At 48.0% G+C, this 19,553-nt stretch overlaps 1 protein-coding gene across 1 annotated transcript in view; it reads left to right on the forward strand.

Moving 5' to 3' along the window:
• The window catches only part of LOC122205133 (contactin-associated protein-like 3), a 193,266-nt gene that overhangs the window by 40,153 nt on the left and 133,560 nt on the right, over positions 1 to 19,553 (forward strand). The window contains exon 3 of the mRNA XM_042913253.1: positions 5,576 to 5,769. Coding sequence (XP_042769187.1) covers positions 5,644 to 5,769 — 126 coding nt within the window. The 5' untranslated portion in view covers positions 5,576 to 5,643. The remainder of the gene's footprint in view (positions 1 to 5,575; positions 5,770 to 19,553) is intronic.

The raw sequence follows: 19,553 nt of genomic DNA on the forward strand, positions 1-19,553 counted from the left end.
AAGGTGACCTTCCTTTCTGCCAAAGTGGTCAGGTCCAATCAGCAATCTTTCGTGAGGCCCCTGGGATCCCTCATGGTACCTAGATGCCACGTTAAAATCAAAGCACACGGGAGTCCTGAACGGCACGCGTCTCTTGTGACGCAGGAAGATCGTAGCCCGTGACAGAGGCTGATGGGACCTCTCGGTGGGCCCTGTGGTCAGCCGCTCTACAGCTCTGCAGAGACCTGCCCGGACTAGGGGCCGCCTGGGAGACGGTGACTCAGGGGCTCACTGTTCTCATGATTCTTGCAGCTCGGCTCTTTTCCTGTCGCCACGTTTCCTCTAAGGAAATCAAACGGGACAGGCTTTGCTCTGACGCATTCAAGGGCCCTCCTGTGCCCCCTCCCAAAGGGCTCCCCGTCAGCACCAGGTCTCATCTTTTTCGCATTCGTTAGAACACCCTATTTGGTAGAACAGGTAATCTGTACGTGACTCTTTCCATCCGAGGCTCTCACGGCGTGCTTACAGATTGTTACGAATTGAGCCGTACGACATCCTTAAAGGAAACGTAAGTTTTAGCGTCAGTGGGGTTTTTTCCCAGAGGCGTTTGGCTGACCGAGCGGCCACAAATGGGCGGATCATTGAGTTGTCCTGGTTTTATTTCTGAGCGTCTCACCCTTGCGTCTCCTGACATGATCCCGCACCGTATTTGATCTTTAGAAAAGGAGACAGCCTTAAGAAAAGCAGTGGAAATCCGTGAGGAGGGGGGAGCTCGGTGCCTGGACCCCTGCCCTCCCTGGCCGTCTGGATGCAGCAGAGGGAGGTGCTGCTGTTCCCGCTGGCCTCGAGGGTTGACTGCCCTCCTGTCTGTTCTGAACAACTCAGGGGGCCTCTGGAATGATGCCTTCACGGAATTAGGACACGTCCCAGAGTTGCCACTCCTCGTAAACATGGAGATTTCACGGGATATGAGGAGGCTCCGTCCCACGTTTTATTCGGTCGTAAATGAGGGACCGATTACATGTTCAGACGCTTCGAGGCTTGCCGGGCAATTCTTGTTCTATTTCTCAGGTGAGAAATGAGCAGAATCCCCTCACAGTCTTGTCCGTGCCGAGCTGCAAACAAGTAAGAACTGAAAAGCCTCACATCGACTCAGATCTGAGTGCTTCTCGAGGATATACGTTCCTGGAAAACCCGGTCAGGAACATACGTGAGCCCAGCAAAAGGAGACAGGCCGTCTCGATAGGTTTTTGTTTATTTTTCGCAGAAGGAGCCGCGGTAACGCACGCTCGGTGCCAGAGGGCATCGAGAGTTTTCCCCGGGGATGCAGCACACACAGGGAGCTTCCGGGAGCCACACGTGGATGGTTCACTGGCCTCGCAGTCAAATCTCAAACTGACCAGCGCGCCCCTATTTTTATTTAACTGTGGACTTGTCTGTTCACAAAACCATTACAGGCTCCCTTTGCACTGCGTATAGCAATCTGGTTCACAAGTAGGCACCCGCGTGTGACTTTCCCCTTAGGGATGCACTTTTTGGGAAACGTCCCTCCCCACTCGCCACCCCCCACCTCCCCCACCCTCCCCCCTGCCCAGGAATGCAGGAAGCACTTCGGGAAGGGGATCCAGAAGGGGATCGGAGCACGCCTAGGCAGACTCAGAGCGGGGTTTCTGTGCTGGCTCCTTCCTGAGAGCCCGAAACGCCCCGTGTAGGTAGCTGGGGTTGCTTCCTAAGGAATCCGAGCTGCAGCAAATGTGCCGAGACCCTCAGCAACGTCGGCAGGGTTGTGACACGGGCTTCAGCGTGTCGAGCCCCAGGATCTCTGAGTAGGGAGATCTGGGGGTGTCTGCGTGCTGGCCCTTCTTTCCCAGGGAGACACTCTGGTGCCCTTCCCTGTCGCCCTGGGCCCTGCCCGGAACTCCGAGTAAAGCTTCTGTGAATTAGGATGTGTGCCAGGGAGCTAAGGACCCTCACAACCGGGTGAGATCCCATTTGAGACAATGGAATAATGACCTTGGGGGGAAGCTTCCCTTGGCAGTGGTCTCAACTTCACCACTTACTTGCTCAGCGTTTGGATGCCCTCAAGATGGGTGGGTGTGGTCACGTCAAGTTAACCCACTTGACCTTTGCTCCCTTGGGTATCTCCCTGCTCTGGAACTCTTTGACACTTGAAGAAGGCACAAGCTTTTGCTTCTCGCCTCTGGGCGATGTTCCTCTCTGCGTAAAGCCAGCAGTTACGAGAGCGCGTGCCCCGTGGCCACCGGGAGCGGCGGTCACTGTCGTGATTAGTGGACAGAGTAATTAAGGCCCAAGTGAGCGTTTCCTGTTCAACCCTTCCTGTCCCCAAGGAATTGTCGCTGCCTGTGTCTGGGCTGACCTGAGGGGCAGGAAGCAATCACACAGGAGTAACCAGAGACAGGAACCTTCCAATAGATCGACATAAAATACAGTCTGGTTATTGGTAGGCAGCCCACACTGTCTAACTGTGAAACCGCAGGGGTATTTTCTTAGAGGGGGTGGAGGGTGGGAAGGGGGCCCGAGCTTTGATGACACATCCTCACGGATGCTTAACACCTCCTCTGTCCGAGTCCTTCCTCCAGGCCGAACACACGCCTACCACACTTTCCCTAGGAGTGAGAAGGCTGTTTGGCGATCCAGGCACTGGACCCTCGTTCTGTGAAAGTTGGGCCCTCTGGATGTGTTTTCCATTGTACAAATTGGGACGCTTTGTTCCGCAAGGGTCTGAGGTGGGACAGAGGCAGGTGGTGGGGGAAAAAGACCCCGTACGGCATCCTTAAAGGAAACGTAAGTTTTAGCACGGTGCACACAGGAAGGAATGCACGGCAGCCCGAGTCATTACCCAGCAGCGATCTGGGGACGACCCGGGACCCTGTTCCCTGCTGAAAGTGAACTGCCCCGTGGCACAGGGGGTCCTGAAGCTCTGTTCCTTTATCGAGTACCTAGTTAATCACATAGCTTAATTTGCATACTGGTAGCATCGGAAGTGTTCAGGGTCTGTTACCTGTAGGGAACGGGTAGGTGTTGAAGGCCGCTTGGCATGTGGGAGAGGCTGGGCCAGGGCAACATGCTGGAAACATCCCCGTCTGTTTACTCCCTGTGCTTTTCTCCGGTACCGTCCTAATGGTATTTCCTGGCTTCAAGGGAGACGAAAAATGACACAGAAAGATCACGAAATGCAAAAAAGGGTATCGTTAGTACCTTCTTTAGAACTTTAATACCAACCAGCCTGAGCTGGGAGACAGGACGTTATGTAGTTTCTTAGAGACTTGAACTGATTCGTATAAAATTTCCAGCGTGGCATCTCCAAGTTAAGATGATCAGCTAAATGGCAACCCCTAGGTTTTAACTTTATTTTTGTGACAACCGTAAAACCACCCACAGTGGCAGAGTAGTGTCCCCAGGACTGTTAGTTAGTTCTCAGCTGGAATCCAGAAGGAGGGTGGCTCAGTCGGTGAAGCATCAGGCTCTTATTTTCCGCCTAGGTCATGATCTCATGCTTCATGGGTTCGAGCCCCGAGTCAGGCTCCACACTGTTAACACAGAGATTGGGATTGTCTCTCTCCCTGTCTCTCTCTGCCATTACCCCGCTATCTCTCTCTCTCTCTCAAAATGAATACATACACTTAAAAACAATTTGTAGAATCTGGAAGGACTTCCATTTCTCAACCATTAGTGGGACCCTTGGACAAAGCAGTAGAACTATAGGAGTGCTGGATGACAGCCAGGCCTGTCACTCGAGACAAGGGAAGACTGAGAAACTGTCCCAGGTTGGAGGACACGGTCCCTAAATAGGATCCTGGTGCAGACACAGGGAGCTAATGGGAAAACTGGAGAAACCAAGATAAAGTTCATCCTTGTAATTACTGTTGTACCCGTGTAGATATCTTAGTTTTAATGTTTGTTTATTTTGAAAGACAGCGAGCATGAGTGGGGGAGGGACAGAGGGAGAGGGACAGCGAGAGAATCCCAAGCAGGCTCCGCACTGTCAGCCCAGAGCCCGACGCAGGGCTCGATCCCGTGAACCCTGAGATCACAACCTGAGCCAAAATCAAGAGCCGCCCGGACGCCCCTGTAAATCTCTTAGTTTTGATAAAAGTACCATGATGGTGTAAGGTGTTATCTGTCGGGGAAATTGAGTAAAAAGCAAACAGGAATCCCCTGTACACGTTTGCGGCTCTTTTGTCCATGGGAAATTCTTTCAGAATGAGAAGTTCAGAAGTGCATTGCAGAACAACCGAAATCGCAGCGTATTTAGGATCCTGAGTCCAAGGAGAAGGCATCGCGCCTGTGGTACGTCGAGAGGAAAATGTGCAGTATTTGAGCAAAGATTCACGGCAGGAAAACGGGCAGATCTTAGAAAGGATCTGGGCTCTAAAGAACTTGGAAGCTTTAGACTTTGCTAAAAGGTTGTACACCGAGTGCTGCTCGTGGAAGACGCGGGGAAGAAGCGCACGCGCTCACCTCCGGTGATGCCCCCACACCCCGATGCAAGCGCCCCGCTTCTGTTCCCCTCCGAGTGCCACGCGACCACGTCACGCCCCTCCTGACACACAGCCAGTCCTGGTGGCTCTAGCATCCCGAGCGTGGATGTCAATCAGAGCTCTCGATGAGAAGATAGTAACTGTTGTCTAACGCATTAGACCTTATCATGAGGACCTCAAGTCAGGTGTCAGAACAGTGGGGCAAAATAAAAAACAAACCACTTTTGCCCTATTAGGGATAGTTTCCATCCCACGTGTCTTCTAGACATGGATAAGTAGCAAAATACGAATTCCGGAATGCATCTCGAAGACCCAGACACGTCAGCCTTACGCCTTCGGGTAGTTCTACTTTTTCTGTTTCTCCTCGGCACCGGACAAAGCCGAGCACCGTGATTCCTGTTCTGCACCTGTTGTCTGGAAACCTGAGAAAGCCCTTGCCTGTCACTCGCTCTGGGCTCTCCCTGCACCTCCCTGCTGCCTCTCAGGGCTCTCCCTCCCTGCGCAGAGAAACCTTCCCCTCCTCCCCCTGCCACGCTGCATTTCAAATCGTTCTTTGAAACGTCTGTTTCTCGCGTGAATCTGTGAGCATATCGAGTGTAGGACTGTGCCCTCGCCCCTTTCCTTATCCCAATATGTAATACTGTACTTGCTCACGTTGGCATTCCAGAATTAAGTCTCTCTCATTCTACCATGGTCTGAATAGTTTCCTTTAGGTCCAGCCAAGGGTAGGTCATACATAAAGGCCAGTAAAGACACCCTTCCGAGCGTTGACGTGGCAGGTTCAACCGTCCACCTGTTGCGTTAAGCACTTTCACTTTATTGGGAACCACCGGGGAGTTAGGGGTCATGAGCCAGAAACCAAAGTAATTTATGTAGGATTCATCTATTTACTTAACCCGTGGTTTTGAGTCTGTGTGTGTGTGTGTGTGTGTGTGTGTGTGTGTGTGTGTAATTAAGAGCAGTTATACGTTCCAGAATTTGAAACTGATTTTCATAAATTTTATTTATGATCCCCTTCTTACAGGATAGGATAGATCTCAAAGATTTCTTTCCCCTTACTGTTTTGTTTTTCCTGTTTCTATTTCCACTAAAAGGGGCTGGTGGCTGGTCTCCACGCGTGTCAGATAAATACCAGTGGCTGCAGATTGACCTCGGAGAGAGAATGGAGGTCACAGCTGTGGCCACCCAGGGAGGATACGGGAGCTCCGACTGGGTGACCAGCTACGTCCTTATGTTCAGTGATGGCGGGAGGAACTGGAAGCTGTATCGGCGAGAAGAAAGCATCTCGGTATGTTCCTTCCCTGCGAGTGGGTCTGTCAGAGCATGAATTATGCCAATTACTGCCTGTTGCTGCAAATCTGTCGGATCAAGTATAGAATGGAGCCTCCTAAATTACTCGAAAAGTGTTTCCAAGCGACTGTAAGACACATGTGGCATTTTAAAATGTGCTGCCCATGTATAATTTATGAAATAAGTAAAACAATTTTGTAATGTAGTGAAATATTGAAAATGTCTTCCCATGATTCCTTAACATAGTGTGAAATCTAAGGAATAAAGCCACATACACAACCTACTGTATTTTTTGTTCCAGAACCCAGCGGCTGGTGTTGCCTTGGTGTTGTTCAATTAAGTAAATTCATTCTTCTGTGTCCTCCGATTAAGTGAGATTTCTGGAAAACCCCAAACGTTTAAAAATAGGTGTAATGGAGAGTCTTCCTATGGACGGCATGTTGGGGGACACAAATCCGGCTCCAATAGGAAATTGTGTACTTGGGTGGCCCCTTGTAATTCATGGGAGCTAGATCTCTGGGATTCTTTGGAATCGTGATTATTTTGCATCCGTGACATAGTTTCGACCTCTGATTACATATCGTGTTTCTTTTGGAAGAATTAAATTTTGCCTGCCTTTTAAAAAAATATTTAAATATTCATTTTAAGAGAGAGGGTGTGGTGCATGCATGAGCGGAGAGGGAGGGAGGGAGGGGGAGAGAGAGAGAGAGTCTCAAGCAGGCTGTGTGCTGTCAGTGCAGAGCCCAGTCTGGGGCTCAGTTTCACAAACCGTGAGATCATGACCTGAGCCGAGATCAAGAGTCGGACACTCAGCTGACTGAGCCAGCCAGGAGCCCCTTGCCTGACTTTTTGGCTATGACACTATGTGAAATTTATTATCTAATTAGCATTTGTGGGTTTTTTCTAACGTTTATTTATTTTTGAGACAGAGAGAGACAGAGCATGAACGGGGGAGGGTCAGAGAGAGAGGGAGACACAGAATCTGAAACAGGCTCCAGGCTCTGAGCTGTTAGCACAGAGCCCGACGCGGGGCTCGAACTCACATACCGCGAGATTGTGACCTGAGCCGAAGTCGGACGCTTAACCGACTGAGCCACCCAGGCGCCCCAGCATTTGTGTTTTTAAATCACAGTCTGCCCTGAATGAGAAGCTCTGTGTGCACAGTGTTTGCACTTGGCTGGTGGGGTGGCTGATGGGGGGTGTGTGGCCTACGGGAGATGTGTCAGGTGGAGAAGGACTTACTCTTTTCTTGTTACTAAAAATGCAGTTTAGATGCTTGCCAGGGGCTAGGGGAACAGAGGAATGGAGAGTCAGCGTGGAGTGGGGACAGAGTTTCAGTTGAGAAGATGAAAAGTTCTGGAGATGCACGGTGGGGACGGGTGCACAACAGTGCGAATGTTAATGCCAGAGAAATGCACACTTAAAAGTGGCCAAAGTGGTAAATTTTATATCGTGACTATTTACCCACAATAAAAAATATACAGCTTAGTTTCCATTTAATTTAGGCTAAGGATATTATGTAACTTTGTAAAAAAATATATCTTTTAAATGTTTATTTTTAAAAAAAAAATTTGATGTTTATTCACTTTTTTGAGAGAGAGAGAGAGAGAGAGAGAGACAGAGCATGATGGGGGGGGGGAGGGGCAGAGAGAGAGGGGGAGACACAGAATCCGAAGCAGGCTCCAGGCTCTGAGGTGTCAGCACAGAGCCCAGTGTGGGGCTCGAACCAATGAATTGTGAGATCATGACCTGAGCTGAAGTTGGACATTTAACCAAGCCACCCAGGTGCCCCTCTAATGTTTATTTTTGAGAGAGAGCGAGAGCTAGTGCGTGTGTAAGCAGGGGAGGGGCGGAGAGAGAGGGAGACAGAGGATCCGAAGCAGGCTTCAGGCTGTCAGTGCACAGAGCCCGACTTGGGGCTCCACGCGGGGCTGGAACCCACGAACCGTGAGATCATGACCTGAGCCGAAGTCGGTCCCTTAACCGACTGAGCCACCCAGGAGCCCTGCATATTATGAAATGCTTAAAAATTTTTTCTCATCGTGGTAGGAGGAAAAGCATCAGCCAGGAAGCGGCCACTTGTTAGCATGTGACTTACCTCTAACACTGACAAACAACACAATGACAATATTCCCCTCATTTGTCCCTAAATTGCCCCCATTTGCACTTCCTTAGAACTCTGTTACTCAGGATAACTTCATAGATCATGGCCTATTTAGTTTTTTATCTCTGGACCTCTTGCTAGTTCACCAATAAATGCTGATGTAAATTGAATTAAGAATAACTGGCCAGGTGTCTTAATAGGAGGTAAAACAGACAAGGAGAGGATTTGGGGTTTCAGGGCTGGCTGACTTCCCAAACCAGCAGTTGCCAAGTGTGTGATCAGAAGTAGATATTGACGTCGAGTTAATTCTTAGAACAGCAGGTCCAAAGCAGGGTTAAGATAAACATTAATTAAGAATGAGTGACAGTCAGGGGCGCCTGGGTTGGCTCCGCTGGTTGAGCATCTGACTTGTTTTCAGCTCAGGTCATGATCCCAGGGTTGTGGGATTGAGCCCTGTGTCGGGGTCTGTGCTGAGGGTGGGAGTCTGCTTAGGATTCTCTCTCCCTCTCTCTCTGCCTCTCCCTCTCCCTCTCTCTGTCCCTCCCTCTGCCCTCATCCCCACTTTCTCTCTCTTACAAAAAAGAAGAACGAGTAACAGTTAAAGCTTAACGAAGCATCTACTTATATAGAGAACTTTTATTCAAAATTAAGTCTTGGTTTTGGAAATCAGGTAACTGAGAGTGCATGCTTAGTTTTTATTTCAAGTTTTTAAAGTTTATTTATTTGTTTTGAGAGAGAGAGAAAGAGAGAGCACGCATGGGAGGGGCAGAGAGAGAGAGAGAGAGAGAGAGAGGGAATGAGAATACCAAGCAGGCTCCACACTGTTAGCGCAGAACCTGATAGAGGGCTCCAACTCCCGAACCTGAGGTCAAGACCTGAGCGGAAATCAAGAGTTGGACGCGTAACCGAGCGAGCCACCCCAGTGCCGCTGATGTCAAATTTTTATTTACATTCTAGTTAGTTAACATATACGATAAAACTGGTTTCAGGTGTAGAGTTTAGTGCACGCCTGTTCTTAGTCGCGTTAACTACGGCTCATGTTTTTTACCCCCATCCCACTCTGATACATGGCTGAGAAATTGTGACAGTTCCTGTGTTTTGGCTCAGCAGCTCGGGGTAAACCATCTCCAAGCGTCACCATCTGGCACTTTGCTTCGAGGAGCCCAGGGGAGGTGGGGACAGGGATAGTGGCCTTACCGATCGGAGACCACGCAGGGGAGCACCCCTCGGTCCTGCGCCCATCACACAGTAAGGACTGGTGTGGTGGCCTACCTCCCCATCCTGGGGAGCTAAAGACCCGCCTTCCTCCTCTGCATCCCCAGAACTTCACGGTGACTGGCCCCCGGCAGAAAGCTGGGACGCATTCACTAGATGCGTGTGTGCGTGTGTGCGTGGGGTCTCCCTTCCGTGAGGAAGTCGCTCTTGAGTGACTGCTGTGCTCGAAAGCCCTTCGTCTCAGCGCAGGGGTCTCTGACGCTCCACTGCAAAGGTTTCTTCTGCGTCTTGATCTCCGTTAGGAAAGGTGGCTCATCCTTGCCTTCTTTTGGTCTGTCACCGTGGCTTAAGTGGATTCGTTTCCTGCTCCGGGCCCGACTCTCTATACAGTTGACTCTGACAGCGGGACACCCCACGGGGCGATAATTACGAGATTATATGTACAGTTTCTGGAAAAAGAGGAGGCCGACTTGGCTGCTCTCTGGCCCTCTCACGTAGAGTCAGCGGCTCTTAATGACAACGGAGGCTCGACCCCTCCGTCAGGGTGTGGTTTTCATTACGGATCGCTGATCTTAATTGGAGAGTGAATTTGAGAGTCTAAACAAAATTCCCTTGAAAAGTTTACACTCTTCATTAGCGACACTTTGCCGTTTTCTTGGTTCCGTGCTGCCAGTGTAAGAAGTTACCGTGCCCTTTGCGGCCCGATGCAAGGCAGAGCTGTGACGTCACGGTTTCTGCAGGTCTGAAGTTGGGGTGTAACCGGCTGGGTCCTCTGTGTAGGGGGTGGGAAGGGCTGGGGAGATCCCGATGACCCCCCTCAGGTTGTGCGACTCACTGGGGGGCGGGGGGCTCACAGGACCAGTGTGTAGTCCTAAAACTGATGTTGAGAGGACACAAAGCAAAATCAGGAGAGAAGGAAGGTGCTTGGGGAGCAGCCCGTGGCAAACCAGTCATAAGCCCCCACGAGTCCTCTCCACGTGGACACCCATAGAACATGCTTCATTCCTCCTCAAGAAAGTTCTGGCAATCTGCGTGAGGTGTTGCAACCGTGGAAACTCATCAGACGCTCAACAGCCGGGGTATTTTTGGGGGGCTGGTCGCATAGGCACCCTCTGCCTTGTGAGACCCCCTACAAGGATGACGGTGTTGAGTATAAACTATACCGTTTGCACAAACGTTAGGCACAGTGAGCCGCTGTCATCATTAGGGTCTTGGGAACGGGCCAGCCTTGTGATTCGAACCGGTCCAGGTGATTTGAGAGTCCGGCCACACTGTAAGGAGGGGGTTCGGTGGTCTCTGTCTTGGCTGTACCCGAGAGCCTTCCCTGCCCCTCGCCTTCCCTGGGTTCGCTCCTGGCATTTATTTCCCTGTACAGAAGGGCGGGTTCAGAAGTCTGTGGACGCGCTGTGACTTGCCTGGCTCTGCCGAGGGGCCGTCGGGGAACTCGTGTCTGTGGTCGTCGGAAGAGCCCATGCCACCAGCTGGCTCCATCTGTCCCGCACTAGGGACTGAAGGCCCTGGACGGTGGGTGGAGCCATGTAAGGACCTAGTGGCCACCCTCATGAGACGGCCGTGTTATCAAATTTCCTGTCCTTCGTCTCTCTCTCCTTGAGCCTTGCCTTTCTTATATCTCTCTCTGCTTTTCTCTCCTTATCATCACATCTTTCTTCTCCTGTCCTCTCCTTCTCTACAAGAGAGAGGGCCCAGATGACTCTAGGCCCCACATCTCCACCTGTGGCGCACAGACCATCGGTATCACCTGGGATCTCGATAGAAAATGGAATCTCAGGGGGGCTGGATCTGGCCTACTAAATCCGAATCTGCGTTTAAAGAAGATTCTCAGGGGATCCCAGAAGTGCTGACTGAGATGACCAAGGACGTCTGTACATGCCTGGCTCACAGGGGGTCATGCCCCTGCTGGAGGACGCAGGTGTCCCACGCAGTGTCAGCCTGATCAGGCGATCCTCCCTGTAGGAACCTCGCTCTGTAGTCCTGTGGCTAGAGAACACCCTCTTTCTCCCCAGCTGTCACCAACCTCGTGGGACACAAGCCCAGAGTGTTTTCTCGTTGCTTTTATTGACGAATAACAACCAAGTGCTTAAAGTTAGTTCCGTCTTTGAGAACTATATTATTTCTTGAATCTGTACATTTTGCATTAATTAGAACTTCATTCTTTCCGTTTTGAACTCATCAGAACTCAAATTCAACGGTTAGGTCCCGTGGGAACTCAAGACTGGGTTGTTACTCTGAATGCATTGACAACTTACAATTCAAGTGTATGCTTCTTCCCTATGCAGGACGTTTGTGTGAAAAAGGAATTCTTCTAAGAACAGACTGGTAAACTGTATTTGAAAAATAAAAAAATAAAAGAAATTATTTGATATAAACATAGGATCTAGTATAACTAATTCTATTGAATAGATTCCTTTTTCCTTGAAAAAATGTGTATCAGTAGGTCCACAGCTGAAAATAAAATCGAAAGAGCCAACCATTTGAAACTTTAGTCTACTTTCGGTAATTTATAACCTAAGCCAAGTAGAAAAATGTAGACTAATTAGTGAGGCTAATTAATATTGTATTGAAAGACACGACAACCTTACAGTGCTCTACAAGAGCGACAGAGGTGACCCCAAGGATTTAGGGTAGGAGAAATGACAGGGAAATATTGGAAGCAAGACAGATGGCATGAGGGGGTGTTCGTTATATCTGCAGTGGTTTATCTGTTGGGGGGAAGGAGCTTAGGTACAGGTAACAAAATATTCACCCTGTTAAGTCCGGATCACAGGTACATGTGGGTATGGGTGTGTTTGACATATTGCATAAATAAAAAAAAATAATAAAAAATAAAGAACCGTGACTGCTTGGTATAAAAAGAAAGATCATGTGACCCATATGTGATTTCAGAATAGAGAGGGATAAGAACCGCGTCAAATTATCGTAGGAACGACTTGAATCAGAAATAAGGAAGGGTGTTTTGTGTGCAGGGAGGTAAACGCTGCTATATGGGAAGCTTTGTTGGGAGCAGAAGTGGAAATTCACCTGGTTGAGGCTCCTATTAATTCAGTCATTTAAATATGTGTTGGTTTATCTCAGGTCTAGGTTAATACATTTATTATGGAGTTCATGACTCAACAAGTCCAAGCCTCACATCACACGGGATGTTGCAGAAAGGGTCTGCAGGTCTGCAGGGTCCGACGTGAGGCCCCGGCCAACCGCAGCCGTGCCCACCACTGCCAAGTTCGGCTCTGAGACCGATTGGCTTTCAGCACAAGGAACAGGAGTAACGTTTCAGCGATTCTGTTATCGATCACCTCCATCCTCAGCCGTGTGGGGGACGTGGCTGTCTCCTTCTTAACCAGCCACCTCCTCACGTTCAGCATATTGGCCACCACGGCAGTGACTTTGTACGGACCGTACTTTGCTGATTGTGCTTACCACCGTGGGCCACAATTGGATTTCCTATGCGTGGCTCCCCCTCCTGGGCGCTGAGAGCCATTAGGTCAGGGATTGATCTCCCCAGAGGCCCAGGCCTATTATGGTGTCTCAGTAAAGGGCCGTTGGATTGAATTAAGGAAGAGTTGCTGTTCTCAATAGACCTCCGCCAGATGGGTAGTCAACGCATCTCGAAACCTTAGCCAACCATGTGATGCTGCTTCCGCAGCGGGAGGCTTTTGGTGCCACATCTGAGTGTAAGAAGTTTAACATTGCTTCCCCACGAGGTTGTACGAGGATGATGTCCTGTTGAACCTAAGGTGGTCCCGTCTGCCCTTAACTGCGGGGCTCAGTGACAATGAAGATAAATGCTGGACTCGATCTGCGGAAAACTCTCCGAGCAGCTGGAAAGGTTGAGGCAGAGAAGCGAATGAGGCTTCTGAGCTTGAAGCGCAAAGTAACCAAGGGCTCCCCAGAGGCGGGGTGTCCTGTAACAACTGCTTTTTGTCCGAGCTCCCTGCTCTCTGTGCAGAATATCCTTCCTTCTCTGTCACCGACAACCTTCCGCAACCGGAAAAGCTTCACTGTGTACGGAAATTGCTTAGACGCTCCCTTCTTTTTCATTTCTCACATATTCCTCTCTTCGACTACATTTACCCATCTCGTGCCTATTTCACATCAGTTCTGGAGTCAGGGACTAAGGCTTGTTTATCTCTGTATCCTTTGTACCTACTTCACCCCGTGGTACAAGTAATGTTTGGGCTTATTAGAATTGCCACACGTTGTCACCTTGGGAGGGAGGGAAGTAGAATCTTAAATATGTAACAAGACAAATAGGAAATCCGGAGACATGTTACAAATTGCACCTTTACTCTGCATATAACCAAGCGGTCGTGTGTAGCAACCCGTGGAAATTAGGATAGACTTTATGAAAAAGGTGCATTGTAAACCGTAATGTGAGTGGAGTACGGCAGAGTCATGGGGGAGATAGCTTGAAAAGTAGGACTATTTATTCATTGAAAGAGCGCAAAAGTGCTCTTTTTTGTCTTACTCAAGAAAGGCGCGTGGCGGAAAAATTAAATTCTTAGCAAAAAAGCTTCTCCAGCAGCACGGTCATTGAAAGGAAATGGTGCTGAGCCACGTCCCCGGGGGCGGGGGGCGAGGGGAGGGAAGCAGGGGAGTTCACGGAGCATTTCCATCAGGATCTCCTGTTGCAACTCGGGCAGCTCAGCTTCAGAGGATGTACTAACGCTTGGTCTCCTTTGCAATGGCAGTCAACTCTACACATTCTGCAGCTTGCACACATGCTGTAGTTACACAGATGCGGAAGTGTGGTGTGCACTTTGGTCTCTCTGTGGAGGATTTCCTGGGCCTGTCATTTTGGCATAAAAGATTCAAAAGTGGCTTCGTGCCAGACGGGGTCTCAAAACTCTGAGATGATGAGAATTTCTGATTCGCAATCCTCATACTTTCCGAGAACATCGGGGCATCAGTTGAGAAGCTGGATGTCCTCCAAATATGTTTAAAGGCCTCAGACTGAAGGAAACAGCAGGGTAGACCAGGGGTCTGCAGACTCTTTCCGTAAAGGGACAAGTGGCAAATATTTTCAGCGTTGTAGACCGTACAGTCGCTGTCGTGGCTACTTAACTCTTCCGTTGTGTGACAACAGCCACAGGCGTTAGGTAAATGAACAGGTGTGGCTGTGTTCTAATAAAACTTTATTTACACAAACACGCAAGCAGCTGCATTTGACCCTGGCCTCCAGGCTGCTCGATCCCTGGTTTAGTTCATTTTCTGTCTGTTGAAGGTGTGAGGTAGGGATATGGCTTCATTTATTTTTTTCAAATGGCTACCTCGTTATTCCAGTATCATTTATTGCACAGTATTAAGTAGGAAATAGTATTGACACTGATGTAAAATAGGTGCCTGTTCACCAATCTGAAATAGATCAGTGCTTTGCAACATTTCTGTGATGAGGAATCACATGGGTGATGAGGATTCCTATGGGTGAGTTGTCTTCACGAACGGGTTGGATTGCTCTCCTAGAAAGTAGTCTTTCCCCTTATTTTTTGTTCATCTCTGGATAAAGTCCTAGACTTCTACTTTTGCCTTATTTCAGAACTTAGTCCCAGAGAGAATCAATTTGGGGTTTCCCTTGCTTTTGAGGCTATAGAGGGCTTTTAAAAAACGTTTATTCCATATGACCTTACAAGATAAATGTGTGAAGCCCTTTCTAAGTCTCCATCCTCACATTCTCAAGTTATCAAGTACATTCAGGTAGAGAAGGAAATAATAGAAGGAGCACAAAAATTAGAACTGGAGGTAAATTATCATTATACGCTCTTTGAGAACATGAGAAAATCTCCCGAGGAAAAAAATTAAAAAAAAAATAACTCCGCGGTGTACCTCCTTACGAAAGTAATTTCCAAAATTAATTAACTTCTCTTTATACCTACAAGTAATTAGCTAACAGATAAAGGAACTGTGGTCCTCATTTATAATAGAATCACAGGCAATAAAATTGATAAGAAATGCTCCAAAAAACATCGAAAGCATCACTAAGAGGCGTAAAAGAAAAGTGGGGTTAATCCCTGTCCTATCCAGACTTGATAGTGTAATCATGATGTATACTCATCTTCAACTAACCCTGAAATAAAAGGAGGTTTTTCTAAATTTCATCTTAAAATGTTTGTATGCAGCAAGAGCCACAGCAATTGGTAATAAGAATAGTATTAAAGGTAATTATTCCTGGTAAGCTAGGAAAATGCCTTATAAAGCTTAAATCTAGCTGTTTGAAGCTACTTAATATGAATGCTGTTTATGTTAGCATATTAATGCAAAAATTAGTGAAAAAACATAGGGTTCATTAATAAATATACTTATCGAATTAGCATGAAATAAAGGTGGCATTTCACATTAATGATAACAAATGGATTATTCAATTGATGATACTGGGACAAGTTGGTAGCCACCTGGAAAAAATAAATAAAGCTGGATCCCTGCCTTAATTACCTAAAGTAGATACAATTTCGAAGAACTCAGCCACAGAGAAAGGATGAAACGCAATTAGAAAATGTGTTGTACTAATTATTGGAAAGAGCATGCTAAGTGAGATGGAAACCCAGATGCTACAAAAGAAAAGGGTGATAAATTCGATTAATTTAAAAACGATGTGCAAAAACAAAATGCTGTCAGAAGACGACAAACATACATTGGGGGAAATTTAAATATATATGACAAAGAACACATTTTCTTAATTTATTTAATTTTTTAAATTTTATTTTGAGAGAGAGAGAGAGAGAGAGAGAGAGAGAGAGAGAGAGAGACAGAATCCCAAGCAGGCTCCAGGCTCCGAGCCATCAGCCCAGAGCCTGTCGCGGGGCTCGAACCCACAAACCGTGAGATCGTGACCTGAGCTGAAACCGAGAGTCAGACTCTAAACCGACTGAGCTTCCCAGGCGCCCCCAAGTTTTCTTAATTTATAAAACATTCTTAAAAATAAATGGGCAAGATTTTAAAAATCCCGTACATAAAAATGGGTAAAGATATAAATAGACAGTAAACAGAATGAAACAGAGAGGCTTATACGTGCATGAAAAGGTATTTGCTCTCACAAACCCTTGCAGGGGATTTCCATAAAATTACAGTGTTTAAAGCTCCTGTTATTCAGACCTCTGAAGGTGATGGTCCAAAAAGAGAGGTACTTTTAAGTCTCTTCAGTACACGGTCCACACCAAGAAGAAACTTGACTTCTGGGGATGAATGCCGCAGAGACAGGTGAGGTGCACGGAAAGGTCCTGTGACACCAGTGCTCATGTCCTAACGGTCTCCACCCAGGTCTCCACTGGTCACTGAGCCCATAGATGAATTACGATATCTCCGTTTTATGGAATAATCTAATACTGCGTAGAATGCATTCCTTTGAAAAGAGTGAGGTAAATCTATTTATTGATAATGAGTCAAGGAAACATTATTACTTTTAAACTTTTTATTTATTTTTGAGAGCGAGAGAAACTGAGCACAAGCGGGGGAGGGCCCGAGAGAGAGGAAGACACAGAATCGGAAGCAGGCTCCAGGCTCTGAGCTGTCAGCACAGAGCCCGACGCGGGGCTCGAACTCACAGACCCTGAGATCATGACCTGAGCCGAAGTCGGACGCTCAACCAACTGAGCCACCCAGGTGCCCGTGAAAACATTATTTTAAAGCAGGGTGCTCCAGGGGCACTGAGCCTGGGTGGCTCAGTCGGTTGAGCATCCAACTTCCGCTCAGGTCATGATCTAGCAGTTCCTGGGTTCGAGCCCCACGTTGGGCTCTGTGCTGACCGCTTGCTCGGAGCCTGGAGCCTGCTTCTGATTCTGTCTCTCTCTCTCTCTCTGTCTCTCTCTCTCTCTGTCCCTTCCCCACTCGCACTCTGTTGCTATCTCTCAAAAATAAATAAAACGTTAAAAATATATAAAAAAAAAATAAAGCAAGGTGCTCCTATTTAAAGTCCCCAAGCTGAACACTCACTCCAGGTAAAGGGCTGGAGGCTAAAAATACACAGTAATTGTTACTTTTAAACCACGTGCACGTATTGCTGTACAATTCGATACTAGGCGTTGAAACAACTAAAAAAAAGAAAGAAAATCCCAAATAGAGTTTTTTTTTTTTTTTTTTGTATTGTGGTCAAAAGCACAGAACATTAAATTCACCACTTCAGCCATTTTTAGGTATACAGTTCAGTGGGGCGTAGTATGTTCGTATTGTGCGACACGCCTCTAGAAGTATTCCATCTTGCAGGATGGAAGGTCTGAACCCGGGGAACACAAATTTCCTTTCCCACCTCTCCCCCCAGCCCTTGGCCACCAGCTCTTTACTATCTGTTTCTATGATTTTGCTATCTGATTCTATGTTTCTAGATCCTTCCGGTAAGCGGGATCATACGGTGTCTGGCCTTGGGCGACTGGCTTATTTCACGTAGCGTGCTGTCCTTGCGAGTCCCCCAACGTATGGCATGTGACAGGATTTCCTTCTTTTTGAGGAATTTTTCTTAGTGTTTCTTACTTAGTTTGAGAGAGAGAGGAAAAAAAATGAGCGAGCAGGGGAAGGGCAGGGAGAGAGGGAGAGACAGAATCCCAAGCAGGCTCCGCACTGTTAGCACAGAGCCTGATGCGGGGCTTGAGCCCGTGAACGGTTATCGTGACCTGAGCCTGAATCAAAAGACGCTTAACTGACTGAGCCACCCAGGTGCCTCTCCTTTTTAAAGGCTGCATAATATTCCATCGTATTGGTACACTGTATTTCATCGATCGCTATGGTCTGAATGTTTGTGTCCCATTAATATTCATCTGCTGTAACCCGACCCCCCCCCCCCCAAAGTATTGATGGTATTAATAGGTGGGACCTTCTGGAGGTACTTAGGTCATGCGGGTGGAACCCTCTTGAAAGGGACAGCATCTCATAAAAGAGGCTCAGAGGAATCCCCGCCCTCTTCCGTTTGGTGAGGACAGAAAGCGTGCAGCCCAGAAAAGGGCTCTCACCCGACCATGCGGGCACGCCGGTCTCAGACTTCCGGCCCCCAGAACTGTGAGCAGTTAAATTTCTGTTGTTCGTAAGGCATGCAGTCTGGGGTGTTCTGTTATCAGTTCTAAGATACCGATTCATCCATCGATGGCTCCTTGAGTTTCTATTGTGAAGAATGCCGCCATGATCGCGGGTGTGCCCGTATCTCTGGGATGTCCTGGTTTGCGTTTTTTGGGGGGACATAACCCAGGAGTGTAACTGCTGGATATGACCATTCTATTTGAAGTCGGTGAGGACCCTCCAAGCTGGTTTCCACAGTGGTTGCACCATGTTGCATTCCCACAAGCAGTGCACCACGTTCTCATTTCTCTGCGCCCTCATCTGAACAGCGCGTTTATTTGGTTCTCTCACCCTTGAGATTTGTAAGGAGAGGCAATCCCTCATGGCCCCCGAGCGGCCCTCCGTGTCCTTGCTGGGTAACGCAAGTCCCTGGCTGTGCTTTAACGCAGGCCATTCTCTGGGTGTCTTTGTCCGGGCCCCTTTGCGTCTCTGGCTTCCGAACTGGTGTCATTTCCCAGATACTTTTCTGGATGACCGTGATTTACATGATGCCCAGTCTCTCCCTGCTGGGACTCGGAATGCCTTTCTGGACTTTCCTCTTTCACGGCACTTCTATGCTGGCTTTTCTCGCCATAATTTCTCGCATAAATTATGTCAAGTCTAGGATCTATATGCTAGTGGATACAAGGCATATCATTCATACTGTCTTTACATGAAACATAAAAAAAAAATAAAAATATGTTGAGCACTTATTTGAGATTATCAGCTGAAAAGACGATTGAGGCTCGAGTGTCCTCCACGTAAAAAGAATCTTAGGTCCTCCCCACTGTGACTGTCTTCGTGATACAGGCTTTTTGATGGTACAGATCAGAACAAATACTATTCCAATTTAAGGGAAACTTTTTTAGGTGACTTTCTTCTCGCATTTAAAAGGACGAGCTGCCTCTGGGATTACGGTACAGAAGTTTGTGTGCGTGGAGACGAGCTCATCCGTCTGCCGCATATCTGTCTGCCAGGTGAGTGCCACCCCTGGAAGATACGGCCACCAGCCAGTCACATCCCGGTCACCCTGTGCTGTGCTCGGAGCACTCTGTTTATTTCCTTCCTGGCATAATCTTCCTTTCCGTATGCCCTTGAGGAGAAATCACTTCGAACCATCAAAAAAGCCCAGGTTTGAAAAAGAGCCCACGGTCGGAGCCCTTTTCCGGAAGGAGCTGTGAGCCAGAAAGAAGGGCAGGCGGTGGAAATTGCAGAGTTGAGCCTCACGCTACGCATGTGACCGAGGGAGAGAAGTTTGAAATAAATCACATTGGATGTGCATGAGGCAAATGCACTTGGTTTGGATTTGAAGTCCTGTCTTGTGTATTTTTACACGTTCTTAATCAATTCAGACCTGAGCGGTTTATCCTCCTTTCAGACCTTTGAACATTTTAACGATTCAATATCCTTGTTTTTTAAGAGAGGAGAGA

This window comes from Panthera leo, chromosome D4 (assembly GCF_018350215.1).
Source record: "Panthera leo isolate Ple1 chromosome D4, P.leo_Ple1_pat1.1, whole genome shotgun sequence".
Lineage (NCBI taxonomy): Eukaryota > Metazoa > Chordata > Mammalia > Carnivora > Felidae > Panthera > Panthera leo.